The 20174-nt window shown below is 39.8% G+C and overlaps 1 protein-coding gene across 1 annotated transcript; it reads right to left on the reverse strand.

Moving 5' to 3' along the window:
* Positions 1 to 495: 495 nt before the first annotated feature.
* LOC101538464 (olfactory receptor 2M2-like) lies at positions 496 to 19896 on the reverse strand. Its single transcript, XM_004613525.2, has 2 exons — positions 18962 to 19896; positions 496 to 1462 (listed from the first exon to the last, which is right to left on the reverse strand). Exons 1-2 carry the CDS (start codon positions 19894 to 19896, stop codon positions 496 to 498), a joined length of 1902 nt encoding a protein of 633 aa, XP_004613582.2.
* Positions 19897 to 20174: the final 278 nt, after the last annotated feature.

The following is a 20174-nucleotide window of genomic DNA, read 5'->3' on the forward strand; positions in this document are numbered from 1 at the left end:
ATCCTCAAGTTTCTTGAGTCACCCACATGGCTTGGAAACTGTACTCTGTTTCTTAGTTACCCGGGCATCAAAGGAGCCCAAAGTACCAAGATTCAGCAGCTCAGGCAGCTCTCCACACACTCAGGTGGAGCCTCACCCATGAGTGAATGTATTCCTGGACACCTCATACTTTACACCACTAATATTCCAAGACTAGCACAACACATTTTATAAAGTTTGAAATAACTTCTTTTTCATTTCTGCCAGTTATCATCTTTAAATATTTCCCATTCCTGAACTCAACAAGCTGAAATACGGCCCCATGAACGTTAATCATTGGTATGAAAATCCCCCCAGTCAGTGAAATCTGTCTGAGAAATGTCAGAAGAATGTGACGTGAGAATCCCAACCACTTTGACATGTGGGTGAAGACAGTTTCATCACAACACTCAGAATGCCAGAGATTCCATGTACAATAACTTCAATGTTTATACTAATATATATTTGAAAACACATTCATATTAAGTTATTGGAGCTACAAGACTTCATTCTGTTAACAAATAATATTAGGGCCTGTTTTATATCTCTGTTTCTCAGGCTGTAGATGAAAGGGTTCAGCATGGGGGTGACTATCATATACATCACAGAAGCAGCTATGTCTTTATTACTGGAGATGGATGGTGAGGAGAAAAAGTACACTTCTACAATTGTACCATAGAATAAACACACAACGAGGAGATGGGAACCACAGGTAGAAAGGACTTTGAAGAATCTCTTAACAGAAGGATCCTTCAGCACAGAGGCCCATATCCAAATATAAGAGCCCACAATAGAGGCAAAAGGCAGGAAAACAATTATTCCAGTCTCAAAGAAGATAACCCATTCATTAACTGAGACATCTGAACAGCTCATCTTTAAGAGAACAGGAAGTTCACAGAAGAAGTGGGGAATAGTAATGTCCTCACAAAAGGAAACTCGAACGAAGAGGAGAGTGTGCAACAGAGAGCGGAGAGAACAGTAGATCCAGGATGCAGAAACTAAGGAGACACATTTCTCTTGCCTCATGATAGTGGTATAGTGAAGTGGGTGACAAATGGCCACATACCTGTCATAGGCCATCAATGTAAGAAGAAAGATGTCGACACAAGCAAACCATATGTAAAAATACATCTGTGACACGCACCCTGCATAGGGGATGGACTTGTGAATGCTCTGCATGTCCATCAACATTTTGGGCACAGTGACAGATGAGAAGCATATGTCAGTTAGAGCCAAGTTGCTGAGGAAGAAGTACATGGGGGTGTGGAGACGAGAGTCCATCCGGATGAGCAGGATGATGAGCAGGTTCCCCAGCACCGTGGCCAGGTACATAACCAGGAATAAGGTGAAGAACAAACCCTGATGTTCTGGAGGTATAGGGAGTCCCAGAAGCAGAAATTCAGACACAGTGGTCCTGTTACCTCTTTTCATGCTGCTCAAGATTCTGCTGGGAATGAAATGAAGAGAAAACTCTATAACTTTTATAGCCAGAACCTTACAATAATGCCATATTTATATGAAAGTGTTACATTGAAACAAGTCTCCTGTCTATTTCTCAAACCAGAGGATGCAAAAACCAGAGCCTGTACCATTCAGATGTCATTGATATATCACTTCACTATGACTAACAGATTTCCTTCTTAACCAGGAGGAAAATTTTCTTTTTCTCAGAAAAAAAAGCATCAAACTATATCTTTGTGTCCCATGTACTACATAAAGCTCTCTAGGAATAACACGGTCTCAGTGTGATTGAGCGTTTACCTTGTGTCATGCCTGGAAATCTTAGTAATTTACTATGATAACGTAAAGGTGGGATGGAGCGATAGCAGAGCAGGTATGGTGTTTCCTTCGCACGCGGCCCACCAGGGTAAGATACCTCCATGACTCTCGGAAAGCCTGGCATGGTACTGAGAGTATCTCTCCCTGCACAATATTCCATATTCCAAAACCAATTACAACATTTCTCACAATCAAGACGTTACCGGCTCCCACTCGAGCAAATACACGAGCAACAGGATGGCAGGGACATGACAGTGACAACATAAAGATATGGACATCCAGAGAGGTAGCATGTGTATCATACAGATGTTCAATACCAGTACCTCAGATGGCTCTCTGAACACTGCCTGGAGTAAGCCTACGGATAGCGGGATGTGTCACAAGTAAAACAAAGCAAAATACCTGAATATCAGGAGATAAATTTCAACATTTACCTTTACTATAACGTGAAACTACATTGGAGATAATTACTACCCTGAAAATTGTTGGATCATCCCTGTTCAGAGATATATAGGCAGTATTTTTTTACCCAAAATTATTATTAACATTAATAATAGTGGCAGATATTGATCCCTTATAGACACTATGCACACATCATTCCAAGGGATTTATATCACTGTATCACTGTCATCCCATGCTCATTATTTGCTCGAGGAGGCACCAGTAACATTTCCATTGTAAGACTTGTTGTTTCTATTTTCTGCATAGATTATATCCAATTTTATTTATAAAATCTCAACAGAGCACAAAAAAATAGCATTTAATCCATTTTAAAATCTGAGGACAATAGATATGTTATCTCAATGTGCAAAGTTACATCATTCATAAGTAAAATAGATGAAAATACATTATTTAGGGATAATACATCTTCTAGCCACTGTATATAATTCTCATAATTCTTTTTGTTATGGTAACCAGATATGTTTTATAATATCACTTCACTTCTAAAGTTATGATATTTATAAATCATATAATCCCCATTGTTTTGAACATTTTAATTTTAAATAAATATTTATTTGGTGCTCTATGATATATAAAGCAACTTAAATGATATATATGACAGCATTATTTGAAAGATATGAACAACATGATAATTTAGACATAAGTGGAAAAACCTTTGACCACAGCTCTCCAATGGTAGACTTCAAAGTCAATATTCCTTAGAAGTTCTAAGGTTGAGGTTAGAATTGCCAAACAAATACTGCCAAGAATGAACCATACTGACCTTTGCATTCAGGTATAGGAGAAGATGGACAAGTCCACTAGGAACCAGTATATTACTTAGAGACACTGACTATTTTGATTCGTGTCCACCTGGAATGACAGTGACTTGAGACTTCCATCAAGGCCAGGATGCTCATGGACATGTTCTGTGTATGTCCTCCCTGGAAGAAACTAGAAGAAAATTAGCAGACCATTGTGGGAGATTCTATGCAGGCAAGACCTCAGAAGACAGCTCAGCACAAGCTGGAAATGTCAGGCCGTGTCCAAGATTGTGAGAAGGTCCTGTATAGGAGTTTTCTTAAATTCCTTAGCTTTTTAACCAATGTTTACTCAGACATTGGAGAAATAAGAATCATGATGACAATAACACTTCAACAACTGGGGAGAGATAAAGGTTACACTTAATCTTCTTTGAGTACTTATTGTATGCCAGGTATGATACTAAATAACTCGCGTACATTTTTCATTTGATGTTGTGATATTGTATTGCGATCAAATATTTACCCTTTAAAACTGGAAATTATTTCAGATACAGATATGTAAGAATCAGACTTCAGATAATATCTTTATATTATATATGAGACACTGTAACAGTAGGTATTATGTGATAGAGGTGGAAACACACATGAACATATTTAATCAGTGCAGTAATGTAATCACTACTGACAGTCCATTAGATATGCATTGGTGAGATTGGTCATTCACTTACACCACCTAGTCATTCACTTACACCACCACTAGTTTTACAAAGACATGAGCAAATACAAAGAGTATGCTAAGTGAAATACTCAATAAGTCAATATTCAAGATCTTATATTTCTAAGTGTTTTGAGCCTTTTTCCCATGTTCATTTTTGGCAAATTTAGAAAACGGCCCTTTTAGCTGGAAACAAATTTGTCTGATCAGACATTACAGTCTCGTATTTAAATATTAGATCTGCACACAGAGGACAATATGTAAGTCACTGAAGGAGAACAGAGCAGGTTTTAACCACACATCCCAAAACACACTCAGAACTGCTCTTCATGTACTTAATGGAAATTTATTTGGCTCTGTGTTTTCTGATCAATGAGAGGAAAGAATCCAATCATGTATATCATGCATTTTCCACAGTTCTACATCCATGTCTCTTCTTATCTCCTTCTGTTTTTGTCCGTTTTCCTTTCTATATAAGGAGATATAACACACATCCAACACAATTTTTGAAGAAACATACAAATATTGACATCACACCAACAGGAATCAGCACATAGACTCATACGCAAATCACACATATTTCTAAACACAGAGACACATATTGCTGTCCTGGATGCACACCTCACTCCTCACTCTGTTCTCAGCACTCATGAGTAGCTCAGGTACCTTCCAATCCAGTTTCTCACTCACCACCTGCTATCATAGACATCAGAATAAAAAGAGTAGAAAGAATCATCCATAAGCCCCTCACCTCCTGAAATTTCTGTTCTGATACCCAGAACGTTAAGAAGAGCACCACTTTATAGATCTTATGGAGAAGAGCAAGCCAATCTCCCTAAGCTCCTGGTTAAGAAAAGAAAGTAGAGTAATTGCCTCCAGTCCAATCAGACCTTGGGGAATAGCCCAGGCAGAGGCTGGAGGGACTGACCTCTTGGGCCACCTGAGAGAAGGTCCCAGGTATCAGGAGCATCTTGGCTGTTCCTTGCCTGCTCAATTCAGGCCAAAACAGAAATCATTGAGCTGCCCCAACACCAGCCAATGGGTTGGTAGCCAGGGCTGGATGCAGGATCCAACACGCATTCACTATTGACGCGACATAAGTAAAGTAACTTCCCCCATCCTTTCATCCAGCAGTTATAAAATTCAGAGTGTAAATAGTCAATCATCATGAAGCTTTCATTAAGTATCAATGAGGTCAATCATGCTTAAGGACTCAGATGCATAGCACATGCTCACTGTTGCTATCACTTGGTATATTCCAACAAAAGAATAATGCATATAGAATCCTTGATATTGCTACACAATTGGAGTGACTGAATCACTCAGACAACTGGTTCCTATCACCCTCAGTTACATACTCCTACTTCCTTAATAAAGATCTAAGTATCTCTACAAATAGACATAGTTATAAGATACAAATATTCAGAAAATCAGTCCTCTGTATCTAACAGGCTTCCTCTAAACCTAACATATAGTGATACATATCCCAAATGTTGGAGGTCGGATTGGGCCACTTTCAGACTTCCTGCAGAGAGACCATTTGCATATGATTCTTGGACCCTCCCTTTCAAAAAATAAATTTTCCCAATAGCACAGAGGATGAGCAACTTATTCTTCCCTCGCATACCTTATCACAGCTTAGTACAATCCTGAAAATTTAGTAGGGTTCAAAAGAGGTCAGGTTCTTTTAGTCTATACGAGCTTCTTTTAGTGTATACAAGCATCCCTGTCGTCTCAATATTGATACCTGCCAAAGGTGTCCCTTCTTTCACCATCTTTTAATTTTTCAGCCAGGGAAAGGGAGAACTTATAAATATGAAAGTTTTTTCTTAGTTCAAGCCTTTGACCCACTTTATTTGAATAACCTACCTGTGTAGGCACAGGTAGGTTATTCAAATACCCAAGTCTAGAAATGATAATCTAAAATTAATTTTAAAAGACAAGTGAAAAATAATAGGATAATAGGAATTCAAAAAATTGTTCAAGACAAGAAAAAGATATCAAGGGCATAGCATACAGTAGGAAAGGAAGAGGTCAATTTATCACTATTTGCAGGGAATTTGATACTATTCTTAGAAAACACCAAAGACACAACATAAAAGCTCCTAGAAACAATAGGTCCATGTAGTAAAGTGGCAGGCTACAAGATCAACACCCCAATATCCATGGCATTCTTATATATGAATAGTGAAAGAGAAGTGACAGTTTAAAGAGATTGTCAAGATGGCCAAAAATGTCAGTTGTTTAAGTGCTCCCGGGGTATCAACACAAACAAAATATAAATATTAAATGGCTTCACAACCTCCTGTGAGGCATCATGATGAGCAAATTCGTGTAAATTCTCCATATTCAATGAATGAGAAGATTTTTCATTATCTCAACGCTACGCAAGTCAGATCTGTGGACATTTGAAGCTAAGGAACATTTCTATTACATCAGGAAAGGGGAGAATCGAAGTTAATAAAATGCAAGATATCAGCAATCTGATGAGCTGGTATTGGACAGAAACGTAGGACCAAGTGCATAAGGGAACTGAGCTAAAAGGACTTACAGGACATCAACTTTTATACTGCCAGTGGCTAACCTATGATTATTTATTTTGGGGGATTGATGTACAAGTGGTGATACCGAGAAAATACTCCTGGATTAATTCCTGTAAGTTCCAGGAGCATGTGCAGAGCTAGAAAGTGTACATGAACCTCCTCCATAAGAAACGTCTGCTCCAGTCCCTCAAGTCCTCTCCTAGACCCCTTTTGGATGGTGGTGCTCTTCTTTTTTTGACTATTGCTAAAGACTTGTCAATTTACTTGTCATTTCAAAGAACCATCTCTTAATAAACTTCTTGTATTGACTTTTTAAAAAATCTTTATTTTATAATGTTGAGTTTTGCTTTGATTTAAAGAAATTTTTAAAATAAAAAGCTAGGTTATTTATTTATGGTTTTAGTTTTCTTCTGAGGAAGGACCTCATACTTCATCTTTACTGCATCCCAAAAGTTTAGGAAGGTCATTATGTTCATTTGCTTTGTCTTCAGGTTTTTCTCACTTTTCCTTTTTTTATTAATCCAGTTATGATTCAGGACCATGTTGCTTAATCTCCATATATTTGTGATCTCGTTAAGCATTTCTCTGATTAATTTTGAGTTTTGTACAATTATTCTTAAATATTGATATGAATTTGTTTTTATTAAATTTATTGAAAGTTTTTCCTGTCTCAACATAACATTTATTCTTCAGAATTTTCCAGGTTTACTCGAGAAAAATGTGTATTCTCTTGCTTTAAAAACTTATGGGACACTATTTCAAAGGAGTATACATGTTTCTTTCTTTCTTTTATATTTCAATTTCTACTGGTAACATAATAGCAGAATGGTTTATATTGTTTTTCTCTAAGATATACATCTTGTTAACAGTAGTACTGTCACTGTCACTGTCATCCTGTTGCTCATCAGTTTATGCGAGTGGGCACCAGTAACGTCTCCAGTATGAGACTGGTTGCTACTGATTTTGGCATATCTAATTCGCCAAGGGTAGCTTGCCAGGCTCTACCATGAGGGCAAAATACTCTCGGTAGCTTGCCAGACTCTCCGAGAGGGGTGGAGGAATCAAACCCCAGTCCGCCACGTGCAAGATAAACACCGCACCAGCTGTGTTATCGCTTCAACCCATCAGTAGTACTAAGAATCCAAATTTTTTTTTAATTTCTATATTGAGTCACCATGTGGAAAGTTACAAATTTTTTAAGTTTAAGTCTCATTTATACAATGCTCGAACATCCATCCTTTCACCAGTGCACATATTCCACCACCATGAATCACAGTATAGCTCCACCCCGTCCCCCCACACTCCTAGCACCCCCACACCCCTAGTCCCCCTACCCCTACACCCCTTGCCTGTGTAACTGATAAATTTCACTTTACTTTCACTTTGATTGCATTCAATATTTCAACAAAACTCACAATTATAGTTTGGAGAGTCTTCCCCCTAAAGTCAGACCTGCTAAAAAGGAAGCATTTGGCAATTTGTTTTCCATTGCTGAGAATGGAGAGGTATGAACTCGAGTGACCGCACCTAGAGGCCTCAGGTTTTGGGTTTCTGTATTTTAGTATTTTAGTAAGTAAGTCCAGAGAGATATCTGCCAGAAGTTGCATCATTGCCAAGTTGTACTTCTCAGTTACATTATATTCCACATATGAGTGCAATCTTTCTATGTCTCTCTCTTTCTTTCTGACTCATTTCACTCAACATGATAATTTCCATGTTGATCCATTTGTAAGCAAATTTCGTGATTTCATATTTTCTGACAGCTACATAGTATTCCATTGTGTATACGTACTAGAGTTTCTTTAACCAGTCATCAGTTTTGGGGCGGCACTTTGGTTTTTTCCAGATTCTGGCTGTTGTAAACAATGAACATAGAAATGTAGATGCCAACTCTACTATACCTTTTTACATCTCCGGGATATATTCCCAAGAGTGGTATTGCTGGGTCAAATGGAAGCTCAATTTCTAATTTTTTGAGAATCGTCCATATTGCTTTCCAAAATGGCTGAACCAGTAGGCATTCCCACCAGCAGTGAAGAAGAGTCCCTTTCTCCCCACATCCATGCCAACACCGGTTGTTTTTGTTTTTGGAGATGTGGGCCAGTCTCTGTGGTGTGAGATGATATCTCATGGTTGTTTTGATCTGCATCTCCCTGATGATTAGTAATGTTGAACATTTTCTCATGTGCCTCTGAGCCATTCGGATTTCTTCTTTGGGAAAATTTCTGTTCATTTTATCACCCCATTTTTGATCGGGTTGGCAGTTTTCTTCTTGTGGAGTTCAACCAGTGCATTTTATATCCTTGATATCAACACTTTATGGGGTGGGCACTGCGTAAATATCCTTTCCCATTCTGTAGATTGTCTTTGTACTTTGGTCACTGTTTCTCTTGAGGTGCAGAAGCTTCTTAGTTTGAGATAGTCCCACTTATTTATCTCCGTTTTGACCTGCTTGGCCAGTGGTATGTCAGCTTTGAAGATACCTTTGGCTTCAATGTTGTGGAGGGTTTTGCCGACCTTGTCTTCAATGTACCTTATGGTTTGTGGTCTGATGTTGAGGTCTTTAATCCATTTTGATCTGACTATCGTACAAGGTTTTAGGTGGAGGTCTACGCCCATTTTTTTGCATGTAGCTGTCCAGTTTTGCCAGCACAATTTGTTAAACATGCTTTCCTTGCTCCACTTCACATTACTTGCTCCCTTATCAAAGATTAGATGGTCATATATTTGGAGGGATGTGTCAGAGTATTAAACCCTGTTCCATTGGTCTGCTGCTCTGCCTTTGTTCCAGTACCAAGCTGTTTTAATGACTACCGCTTTGTAGTACAGTTGGAAGTTGGGGAGGTTGATTCCTCCCATTTTCTTTTTCCCAAGAATTGCTTTAGCTATTCGTGGGGGCTTATTGTTCATATGAATTTCAGGAGCACTTGCCCCATTTCTTTGAAGAATAACAAAGGTATTTCTATAGGGATCACATTGAATTTGTACAATACTTTGTGGAGAATTGCCATTTTGACAATATTAATTCTTCCAATCCATGAGCAGAAGATATTTTTCCATTTCCTCGTGTCTTCTTTTATTTTCTGAAGTAGCGTTTTGTAGTTTTCATTATCCATGTACTTTACCTCTTTAGTTAAGCTGATTCCGAAATATTTGATTTTTTTAGGCACAATTGTGAATGGGATAGCTTTTATCATGTTGCTTTCTTCTCTCTCACTATTTGCATATAGAAAGCCATGGACTTTTGGGTATTGATTTTATAACCTGCAACTTTACTATATGAGTCTATTGTTTCTAGGAGTTTCTTGGTAGAGGTTTTAGGGTTTTCTAAGTATAATATCATATCATCAGCGAACAGTGAGAGCTTGATTTCTTCCTTTCCTACCTGAATGCCCTTAATATCTTTTTCTTGCCTAATCGCAATTGCAAGAGCTTCCAGTACTATATTGAACAGAATAGGAGAGAGTGGGCATCCTTGTCTTGTCCCTGTTCTCAGTGAGAGGGGTCTTAGATTTTCCCCATTGAGAATGATGCTTTCTGTAGGCTTGTGGTAGGTGGCTTTGATTATATTGAGGAAGGTCCCTTCTATACCCATTTTGGTGAGAGTTTTCATCATAAACGGGTGCTGGATCTTGTCAAAGGCTTTCTCTGCGTCTATTGATATGATTATATGATTTTATCTTTTCTTTTGTTGATATTATGGATTATGTTGATTGTTTTCCGAATGTTAAACCATCCTTGCATCCCCAGGATGAATCCCACTTGGTCGTGGTGTATGATCTTTTCGATGAGTTGTTGAATTCTGTTTACTAATATTTTGTTGAGAATCTTCGCATCTGTGTTCATCAGGGATATTGGCCTGAAGTTTTCTTTTTTTGTGGTGTCCTTATTTGCTTTTGGTATTAGGGAGATGTGAGCCTCATAGAAACTGTTTGGTAGGGTTTCTTTTTTTTCAATTTCTTGGAAAAGCTTGAGAAGAACTGGCAATAGGACCTCTTTAAATGTTTGGAAGAATTTGCTAATGAATCCCTCTGGGTCTGGGCTTTTGTTATTGGGAAGACTTTTGATTACTGTTTCAATTTCCTTGACTTTAATAGGAATATTCAGAAACTCCAGGTCTTCGTGATTCAGATTTCGGAGATTATAGGAATCCAGGAATTTATCCATTTCTTCTAGGTTCTTTTGTTTTGTGGCATACAGATTTTCAAAGTAGTCTCTGATGATCTTTTGAATTTCATTGGTTTCTACTGCGATGTCCCCCTTTTCATTTCTCATTCGATTTATAAGTGTTCTCTCTCTATCTTTGTGAGTCTTGCTAGTGGTTTATCAATCTTATTTATTTTCTCAAAGAACCAGCTCTTGGTTTCATTGATCTTTCGAATTTTCTTTTGGGTTTCCCTGTCGTTAATTTCTGCTCTAAGTTTTATTATCTCTTTCTTTCTGCCTGCCTTGGGCTCCTTTTATTTGTTCTTTTCTAAGTCTTGAGTTGTGAAGTCAAGTTATATATGCGGGCCCTTTCTTCCTTCCTTAGATATGCTTGCAGAGCTATAAATTTTCCCCTTAAAATGGCTTTAGCTGCGTCCCACAGGGTCTGGTAGCTCATGTCTTCATTCTCATTTGTTTCCAGGTATCTTTTGATTTCCTTCTTGACCCACTCATTGTTCAACATTGATCTGTTTAATTCCCAGGTGTTTGATTTATTTTTCTGCATCTGTCCATGATTAGCTTCTATTTTCAGTGCATCATGGTCTGAAAAAATAGCTGGTACAATGTCTATTTTGTTGATTCTGTTGAGGTATGTTCCGTGGCCCAGCGCATGGTCTATTCTGGAAAATGTTCCCTGTGCACTGGAAAAGAATGTGTCTTCCCATTTTTTTGGATATAGAGCTCTGTATAGATCTATTAGACCTCTCTCTTCTATTTCTTCTTCTAAAGCCAGTATTTCCTTGGTGAGTATTAATCTTCTTGATCTGTGCAGAGGAGACAGGGCAGTGTTGAAGTCTCCAACTACTATTGTGTTGCCCACAATGTCCTTCTTAAGGTCTGTTAGAACCTGTTGTAGGTATTTAGCTGGCCACTCATTGGGTGCATACACGTTTAGCAGTGTGATTTCTTCCTGCTGTACATGTCCCTTGATTAATAAAAAGTGGCCTTCACTATCCCTTCTAATCTTTTTCAACTTGAAGTCTATGTTGTCTGATACTAGAAAATCCACCCCAGCTTTTTTGAGGGAGTTGTTTGCTTGCAGAATTGTTTTCCATCCTTTGACTTTGAGTCTGTGTTAGTTCTGGCTATTCAGACGTATTTCTTGTAGGCAGTAGAATATTGGGTTGAGTCTCTGAATCCATTTTGCCAGTCTATGTCTCTTAATTGGTGAATTAAGACCATTGACATTGAGAGAGATTATTGTCATAGGGTTTTGTGCCATCTTTCTGTAAATGTTTGTTGTGCTTGTAGGGGTTTTTCTTTTCTTATAGTAGCCCCTTTAGACCTTGTTTTCGGTTTGGTTTAGAGTCTATGAAGTTCCTGAGTTGTTGTTTATCCCCAAAATAATGTATAATTCCTTCGAGTTTGAATGAGAGTTTGGCCGGATAAAGTATTCTTGGTGAGGCATTCATTTCATTGAGTTTTTTCACTATATCCCACCACTGCCTTTGAGCTTGAAGGGTTTCTTCCAATAGGTCTGCTGTGAACATAAGGGGTGCTCCATTGTATGTGATTTCCTTCCTCGACCTTGCAACTTGCAGTAATGTGCCTCTATCTGTTATGTCCATCATCCTAACTATGATATGTCTTGGAGTTTTTCTGTTAGGTTCTCTTTTAGCTGGTAACCTTCTGTCTCCTTGAATCTGGATGTCTGCATTGTCCAGCTCTGGGATCTTTCCAGAAATGATTTTTTTGACTGTGGCTTTTTCATTGGGCTTGTTTCCCTGTCCTTCTGGTAGTCCAATGATTCTAATGTTGTTCCTCTTGAATTCATCCCCTAGGACTCTAATTCTCCCTAGAGCTATTTTGAGGTCTCTCCCCATTGATTGTTTTTGCCTATAGGCTTCCTGGAGCTGATCTTCAAGCTCACTGATTCTGTCCTCTGCTGCAGTCATTCTATTGATGAGGGCACCCACTGAGTTTTTTAATTCATCTACGGAATCCTTTACTTGTGACATTTCCTTCTGTAGGTTTTTTCTTTCTGTTCTCATTTCTTCCCGTAATTTCTCAGCTGTCTGTTGTATCGTTTCTGTGAGGTCCTCCTTTAATGTGACGAATACCTTGTCAAACTTTCGATTGAGTTGATTGAACATCTTGAGGATTTCACCTGTGAATTCTTTATAGGAGAGCTCCAGTTTGTAGGTAAGGTCTACTGATGCATCAAGACTCTTTTCTTCGTCCTCCCCTTGTGGCGGGGATTTGCGCTGTTTCTTCATATTGCTGTGGTAGTATAGAAAAGGGGCCTTGAAGTTCACCTCTGGTTGTGAAAAAGGATTCTGAATGCGCTTGGTCAGTGGTGATCAATGTCTTCCGTACTCCCTCTAGAACATGTCCCTCTCTGAAGTTCCTCTATTATTTATGTGAAAGTTCAAGCAATACTTTTTGACTGTGAGGTCTGTTAGCTTTGGCTTGAATAGCTGCTTCTATTCATAGGTAGTTTTCGAAATTTGGAATTATCTAGGAACTTATTTAGGAAGTATTTTAAGGCCCTCTAAGATGCTAATCAGGGATAGAGGTGATGAATATTGAGAAGTACCAAATAATTGCTCGGTATGTGAAAAAAAAATAACTGCAGGTCCGGAGAAGGCCACACCCACTTTGTTGAAGCCACGCCCACTTTTCTGAGGCCACTCCCACTAACACAATGTGGCTGAGTGACCTCGCGTGGGGGAGGTGCAGGCGCAGATGGGATGGCACCCGATCACTCCACTAACCTGAAAAAGGGAACGGACCAGTGGGCCTGCGATGGAAGGTGATGAAGGCCTAGGTGGGCGTTGCTCAGAAATGGTGGAGCTAGGGTCAGAGGAAAACTGCGCGAGGGTGGGAGGTGCAGGCACAGATGGGAATGGCGCCCTTTCACTCCACTAACCTGAAAAGAGGGAGCCAACATTACAACTTTATTATGAACAACTTTGTAAACCATGGTGTTTACATAAAGCATCTTTTAAAAATACTGAAAGCAGTATCCAACAACAGAAAAAAACCAAAAGGAAAGATAAAATCATGTGGTTTGCTGAAACCTGGATGGAATTGGAGGGTATCATATTAAGCAAAGTAAATCTGGGGGAAAAAGGCAAATGCCAGATGATCTCAATCATTCTTGGAATCTAGAAAGAAAGATAAGGCTGGAGAGATAGCACAGTGGCAGGGCATTTGCCTTGCACACAATCAACCTGGGTTCAGTTCCTCCATCCCTCTCAGAGAGCCCAGCAAGCTACGAGAGTATCCCGTCTGCATGGCAGAGCCTGGCAAGCTCCCCGTGGCATATTTGATATGCCAAAAACAGTCACAAGTCTTACGATGAAGACATTACTGGTGCCCACTCGAGCAAATGGATGAGCAATGGGATGACAATGATACAGTGACAGAAACATAAAAAGGAAATTGATAGTATTGAACAATGACTGACTTTCAGTCTTGAAGGTGAACCTTGAGTACCCGGCCGTGAGGAGGAGAGATGCAGGCTAAGATCAGTCCAAGTCCACGCTTACATGCCACTCTTTGGCGGTAGTGAAAGCATAGTGTCATGTACATCAAAATTATAAACTTAGTTATAATGATGTTACTTTATAACAAAAAATAAAACACCAACCAGAAAAGATCTGTTAGATAGAATTAATAGATTAGTAGTGACTGGATAGGGGAAAAGCTAGGAATCTGTGAAATGGGCCAAGAAGTTCCAGCGTCTGGTGATGAATGGGAACTACTCTGAGGAGTGATCATGACCATAAGGTAGTTCATACAATTGTAGCTTCACAATATTGCACACCAGACTTGAGTCTATTATACGATAATATTACCTCAAGAAAAAAAGTAATGTTTTTACTTTTTAAAAAATTTTTTTAAGCAGCTGAGACACCAACGTAGGAGAACTGCTCACAGTACACTTCATCAGATTCCCATCTGAAGGCTATTCTTTGTCCTTGCCCCAAGACAAGACATCAGAGGTCTTCCCCAGTAGGGCTAGATCCTTCTTACACGTGTACTCACATGCACCTACCTTCCTAGTTCCCTCACTCTATGATCCTGTCACACTAGGCTCCCAGTTCTCTAAGCTGTGTCTGTAGCTGGTGGTGTCGCCCTCCAGATCTGAGTGGACAGGATGAGATTCCCATAGGCCACCAGCATCTTTTGGTCTTTACTTAGGGCTGATAGCAATCCCTTACAGTACTTATCAGGTTAGATGATGAAGAAAAAGACGTGACCTTTGGAAATGATGGATGGACCACAGTACCAAAGTTTTGGCCTCTGTTTCCACATCACTCTCCAATAGCTTACCCCTTCACTTGTGGGCTCCTGTGCTATGTCTTGGGCACAGAGAGATCAGAACCATGCTTCAGCTCCCATTCTCGCTGTTCTGAATGTTGTAGGACTAGTCACTGATGGTGACTAGTTGTAGGACTAGTCACCCATTCAAATAGATCCACCTTGAAAGGCCTAAGAAACATTCCCTTGTTCAGAAAGGCTTGCAGATTTCCCTGCCAATATTTCTGCGTGCCTATCCTACGGCAATGTCAACTCTAAGGAGAACACAGAACAGAAAGTTCTGCTCACTTCTCTGTGGTCATGTACAGCATGTGCTCAGAAATATCTGATAAAGGAGGAGCGATCTGTTTCCCTGTCCACGTTTACAAGGACTTAATCAAACTATGGGAATTCATTCCCCTAACAAAAACCCCCAAGGATGGGAGAGACCCTGTTAGACAAGATCCTTAAGCTATTAAACTGTAAATAGGTTGCAAACATGCACCCAGGAAAGAATAATAAAAAGAGGAAAGAATAGAATAAAGGAAAAGCCTCATGAAATGCACCAGGAAAGTATAGAATAAGACTATTTAGTGTCCTTGAGATGGAATGATATCATGGACAAAAATGGAATAGGAAGCTGCTAGGACTTCATATTGTAAGGATGCCTTCTATCACTAAGTAAAATACCCCGGCCTCTGATCTTCATGTACTTGTACTAATTGGTATTGATATGCATAGTAACTGTCATTTTTTGTCTCTTTCAACAACAGCTTTGCCCAGCAGATGGAAAAGCGAGAGACATTGTACTGAATAAAGAACAGCCTATGAGAGCACTACGGACTGCCCAGGCGACCTACGGCTTGGACAGTCCCTGGGTGTTTGTCTGTCTCATTTCCTGCAAATTACCCCACTGGACAGGGATTGAAAGTGTCAATTTGATTTGCATCAGACATGAAACCATGAAAGATGAAACATAAAACCTTAAGGAAAAACCCTCAAGGGGTGTTTCGACCACATATGATCCTAAAGAAACAGGCCTCTCAGAGAGAATAGATCAATGATAATAGCTCTCACACCCTGTTTTAATAGAAACTGCATTGCTGAGGTAGTAAATGGGGAAATGTTTTGTATGCAGGAACAATTAAAATATTTCTTAACTCTCTACTTTCCTTTATTTTAATTGACTTTTTTTGGTTGGATCACCATGAGGTACAGTTACAAAGATTTCATGTTTGAGTTTCAGTCATACAATGATTGCACACCCATCCCTGCACCAGTGCAAATCTTCCACCAAAATTGTCCCCAGTATATCCCCATCTCGACTTTCTCCGTGCCTCTATGGAAGACATTTTCCCCCAGACTCTCTCTCTACTTTGGGGCATTATGGTTTGCAACACAGATTCTGAGAGCTCTGTACTTTTTTTTCTGTTTGCCGCTTTTCTTCAAAAGAACCCCCACACCAAAGACCTGTTAAATATGATCTCTGTCTTAAGAAGAAATAGAAAAAATGAATAATGATCAACAGGTAGATAGCTTGGTGATGTAATGGCCTCAAGGTTCCCAGCTTGTTTATCCCAGATCCACCTTCCATGATTCTTTAGGAAATAGGCAAGACAGAAATTTTAAGTTCTTCCTTCTGCCCATATACATAATACCTAGATTGAGCATTGTTCCTACTTCCTTGCACTCTGGGGTGCAATAAAGTCTTTCACTTAAGAAACAAAGTCAAAAGAACTAAAGAGTAGAGCTAGATGGGAAATGTTAGGATTCTGGATCAGAGAGACCACACAAAACAATAAGCTTTGCGGTATAAAGTTTATTCAGCAGAAGTCTAAGAAGCATTGAGTTCAGAAGCTGAAACAGCTGAGAAGGCTGAGAAAGCTGACCCATGTGGGCCACGCCCTCCAGTAGGAGGGACACCCTTCCCCTGTTTCCAGGGTCCTTTTATGCTCTAAGAAGACAAGGGGGTTTCCTGATCATCTCATACAACATCCTGGTGACACTTTTCCTTACTCAGTGCTGTAGTTATCTCCACTGACTTCATGCAGGGTAATTCTGCCTTTTCAGCTGATTCCCATAAAGAGTGTCTGGTCCAACTGATGGTTTGGCAGAGTGAGGCAGGTTCATCTGAGTGCCGGTTAGAGCTGCTTCTTTCGGAAATGGCTGTGCTGATGCTAAGAAGAGCTAAGTATTGCCAAGAGGGGAGTGGGTCTCCACGGGAAGCAATAGGAATCAGCAAAAGGCCAAGGGGCCGCTCTTCAAAAAAATGAAGAGCGTATCATATAGCCAACAACTCTGAAAATAAGAGTTCCAAACTGCAACGTACACACCTGAAAGTGTGCCTTTCAAGGTGGCAGGGTGCAGGTGTGGGAGGTAAATGGAGGGAAACCTGGGGAAGGGCAGAGACATTGGTGATGGGGTTAGGGCTGGAACATAATATGTCTAAAACGCAACTATGAATAATTGTATATCATGGTGCTTTAACAAAAAAATTAAGAAATAAAATGTTTTTTTCCCTCTAGTGCCCTGGACAGCAAGACTGCCTTTGTCTTCTTTAGTGGTATCCTAATTGCAGGATTGATGGGAATATATTTTACTATTATTTGTGCCTCCAAGTAACATTCTCCAATAACATCCTCAAGTTTCTTGAGTCACCCACGTGCCTTGGAAACTCTACTCTGTTTCTTAGTTACCCGGGCGTCAAAGGAGCCCAAAGCACCAAACTTCAGCAGCTCAGGCAGCTCTCCACACGGTCAGGTGCAGCCTCACCCATGAGTGAATGTATTCCTGGACATGTCATCCTTTTTACCACTAATATTCCAAGACTAGAACAACACATTTTTTTTTTAATTTTTTTAAATTTATTTATTTATTTATTTATTTTTTTTTATTGATGGGATTACAATAAATCTGTTTATTAGGACTGAGTCTGTAATCTTTTTTTTATTATTATTTTTTTAATTTATTTATTTTTAATTAGAGAATCACCGTGAGGGTACAGTTACAGATTTATACACTTTTGTGCTTATACTTCCCTCATACAAAGTTTGGGAACCCATCCCTTCACCAGTGCCCATTCTCCACCACCCGTAAACCCAGTGTCCCTCCCACCCTCCCCAATCCCATCTCCCCCCCACCCCACCCTGCCACTGTGGCAAGGCATTCCCTTCTGTTTTCTCTCTCTAATTAGCTGTTGTGGTTTGCAATAAAGGTGTTGAGTGGCCGCTGTGCTCAGTCTCTAGCCCTCATTCAGCCCGCAACTCCCTTCCCCCACATGGCCTTCGACTACAATGTAGTTGGTGATCCCTTCTCTGAGTTGACCTTTCCCCGGAACGTGAGGCCAGCCTCGAAGCCATGGAGTCAACCTCCTGGTACTTATTTCTACAGTTCTTGGGTGTTAGTCTCCCACTCTGTTATTCTATATACCATAGATGAGTGCAATCTTTTTATGTATGTCTCTTTCTGACTCATTTCACTCAGCATGAAACTTTTCATGCCCATCCACTTGACTACAAAATTCTTGACCTCCTTTTTTCTAACAGCTGCATAGTATTCCATTGTATAGATGTACCAAAGTTTCCTCAACCAGTCATCCGTTCTGGGGCATTCGGGTTTTTTCCAGATTCTGGCTATTGTAAACAGTGCTGCGATGAACATACATGTGCAGATGTTGTTTCGATTGTACTTTTTTGCCTCTCTGGGATATATTCCCAGCAGTGGTATTGCTGGGTCAAATGGGAATTCAATATCTAATTTTTTGAGAGTCGTCCAAATTGTTTTCCAGAAGGGCTGAACCAGTCGGCATTCCCACCAGCAGTGAAGAAGGGTCCCTTTCTCCCCACATCCTCTCCAACAGCGGTTGCTTTTGTTCTTTTGGATGTGTGCTAGTCTCTGTGGTGTGAGGTGGTATCTCAAAGTTAGAACAACACATTTTATATAGGTTAAAGTAACTTCTTTTCCATTCCTGCCAGTTACCATCTTTAACTCTTTCCCATTCCTAAACTCAACAAGCTGAAATACGGCACCATGAACTATAATCATTGCTATGAAAATCCCCCCAGTCAGTGAAATCTGTCTGAGAAATGTCAGAAGAATGTGACTGAGAATCCCAACCACTCTGACATGTGGGTAAAGACAGTTTCATCAGAACACTCAGAATGCCAGCGATACCATGTACAATAGCTTCCATGTTTTTAATAATATATATTTGAAAACACATTCATATTAAGTTATTGGAGCTACAAGACTTCATTCTGTTAACAAATAATTTTAGGGCCTGTTTTATATCTCTGTTTCTCAGGCTGTAGATGAAAGGGTTCAGCATGGGGGTGACTATCATATACATCACAGAAGCAGCTATGTCTTTATTACTGGAGATGGATGGTGAGGAGAAAAAGTACACTTCTGCAATTGTACCATAGAATAAACACACCACAAGGAGATGGGAACCACAGGTAGAAAGGACTTTGAAGAATCTCTTAACAGAAGGATCCTTCAGCACAGAGGCCCATATCCAAATATAAGAGCCTACAATAGTGGCAAAAGGCAGGAAAACAATTATTCCAGTCTCAATGAAGATAAGCCATTCATTAACTGAGACATCTGAACAGCTTATCTTCAAGAGAACTGGGATTTCACAGAAGAAATGGGGGATGGTAATGTCATCACAAAAGGAAACTCGAATGAAGAGGAGGATGTGCAACAGAGAGCGGAGAGAACAGTAGATCCAGGATGCAGAAACTAATGAGACACATTTCTCTTGCCTCATGATAGTGGCATAGTGAAGTGGGTGACAAATGGCCACATACCTGTCATAGGCCATCAATGTAAGAAGAAAGATGTCGACAGAAGCAAACCATATGTAAAAATACATCTGTGACACGCACCCTGCATAGGGGATGGACTTATGAATGCTCTTCATGTCCATCAACATTTTGGGCACAGTGACAGATGAGTAGCATATGTCAGTAAGAGCCAAGTGGCTGAGGAAGAAGTACATGGGGGTGTGGAGACGAGAGTCCATCCGGATGAGCAGGATGATGAGCAGGTTCCCCAGCACCGTGGCCAGGTACATAACCAGGAATAAGGTGAAGAACAAACCCTGATGTTCTGGAGGTATCGGGAGTCCCAGAAGCAGAAATTCAGACACAGTGGTCCTATTACCTCTTTTCATGCTGCTCATGTTTCCTCTGGGAATGAAATGAAGAGAAAACTCTATAACTTTTATAGCCATAACCTTACAATAATGCCATATTTATATGAAAGTGTTACATTGAAACAAGTCTCCTGTCTATTTCTCAAACCAGAGGATGCATAAACCAGAGTCTGTACCATTCAGATGTCATTGATACATCACTTCACTATGACTAACAGATTTCCTTCTTAAACAGGAGGAAAATTTTCTTTTTCTCAGAAAAAAAAGCATCAAACTATATCTTTGTGTCCCATGTACTACATAAA

This window comes from Sorex araneus, chromosome 1 (genome assembly GCF_027595985.1).
Source record: "Sorex araneus isolate mSorAra2 chromosome 1, mSorAra2.pri, whole genome shotgun sequence".
NCBI classification, from domain to species: Eukaryota; Metazoa; Chordata; class Mammalia; order Eulipotyphla; family Soricidae; genus Sorex; species Sorex araneus.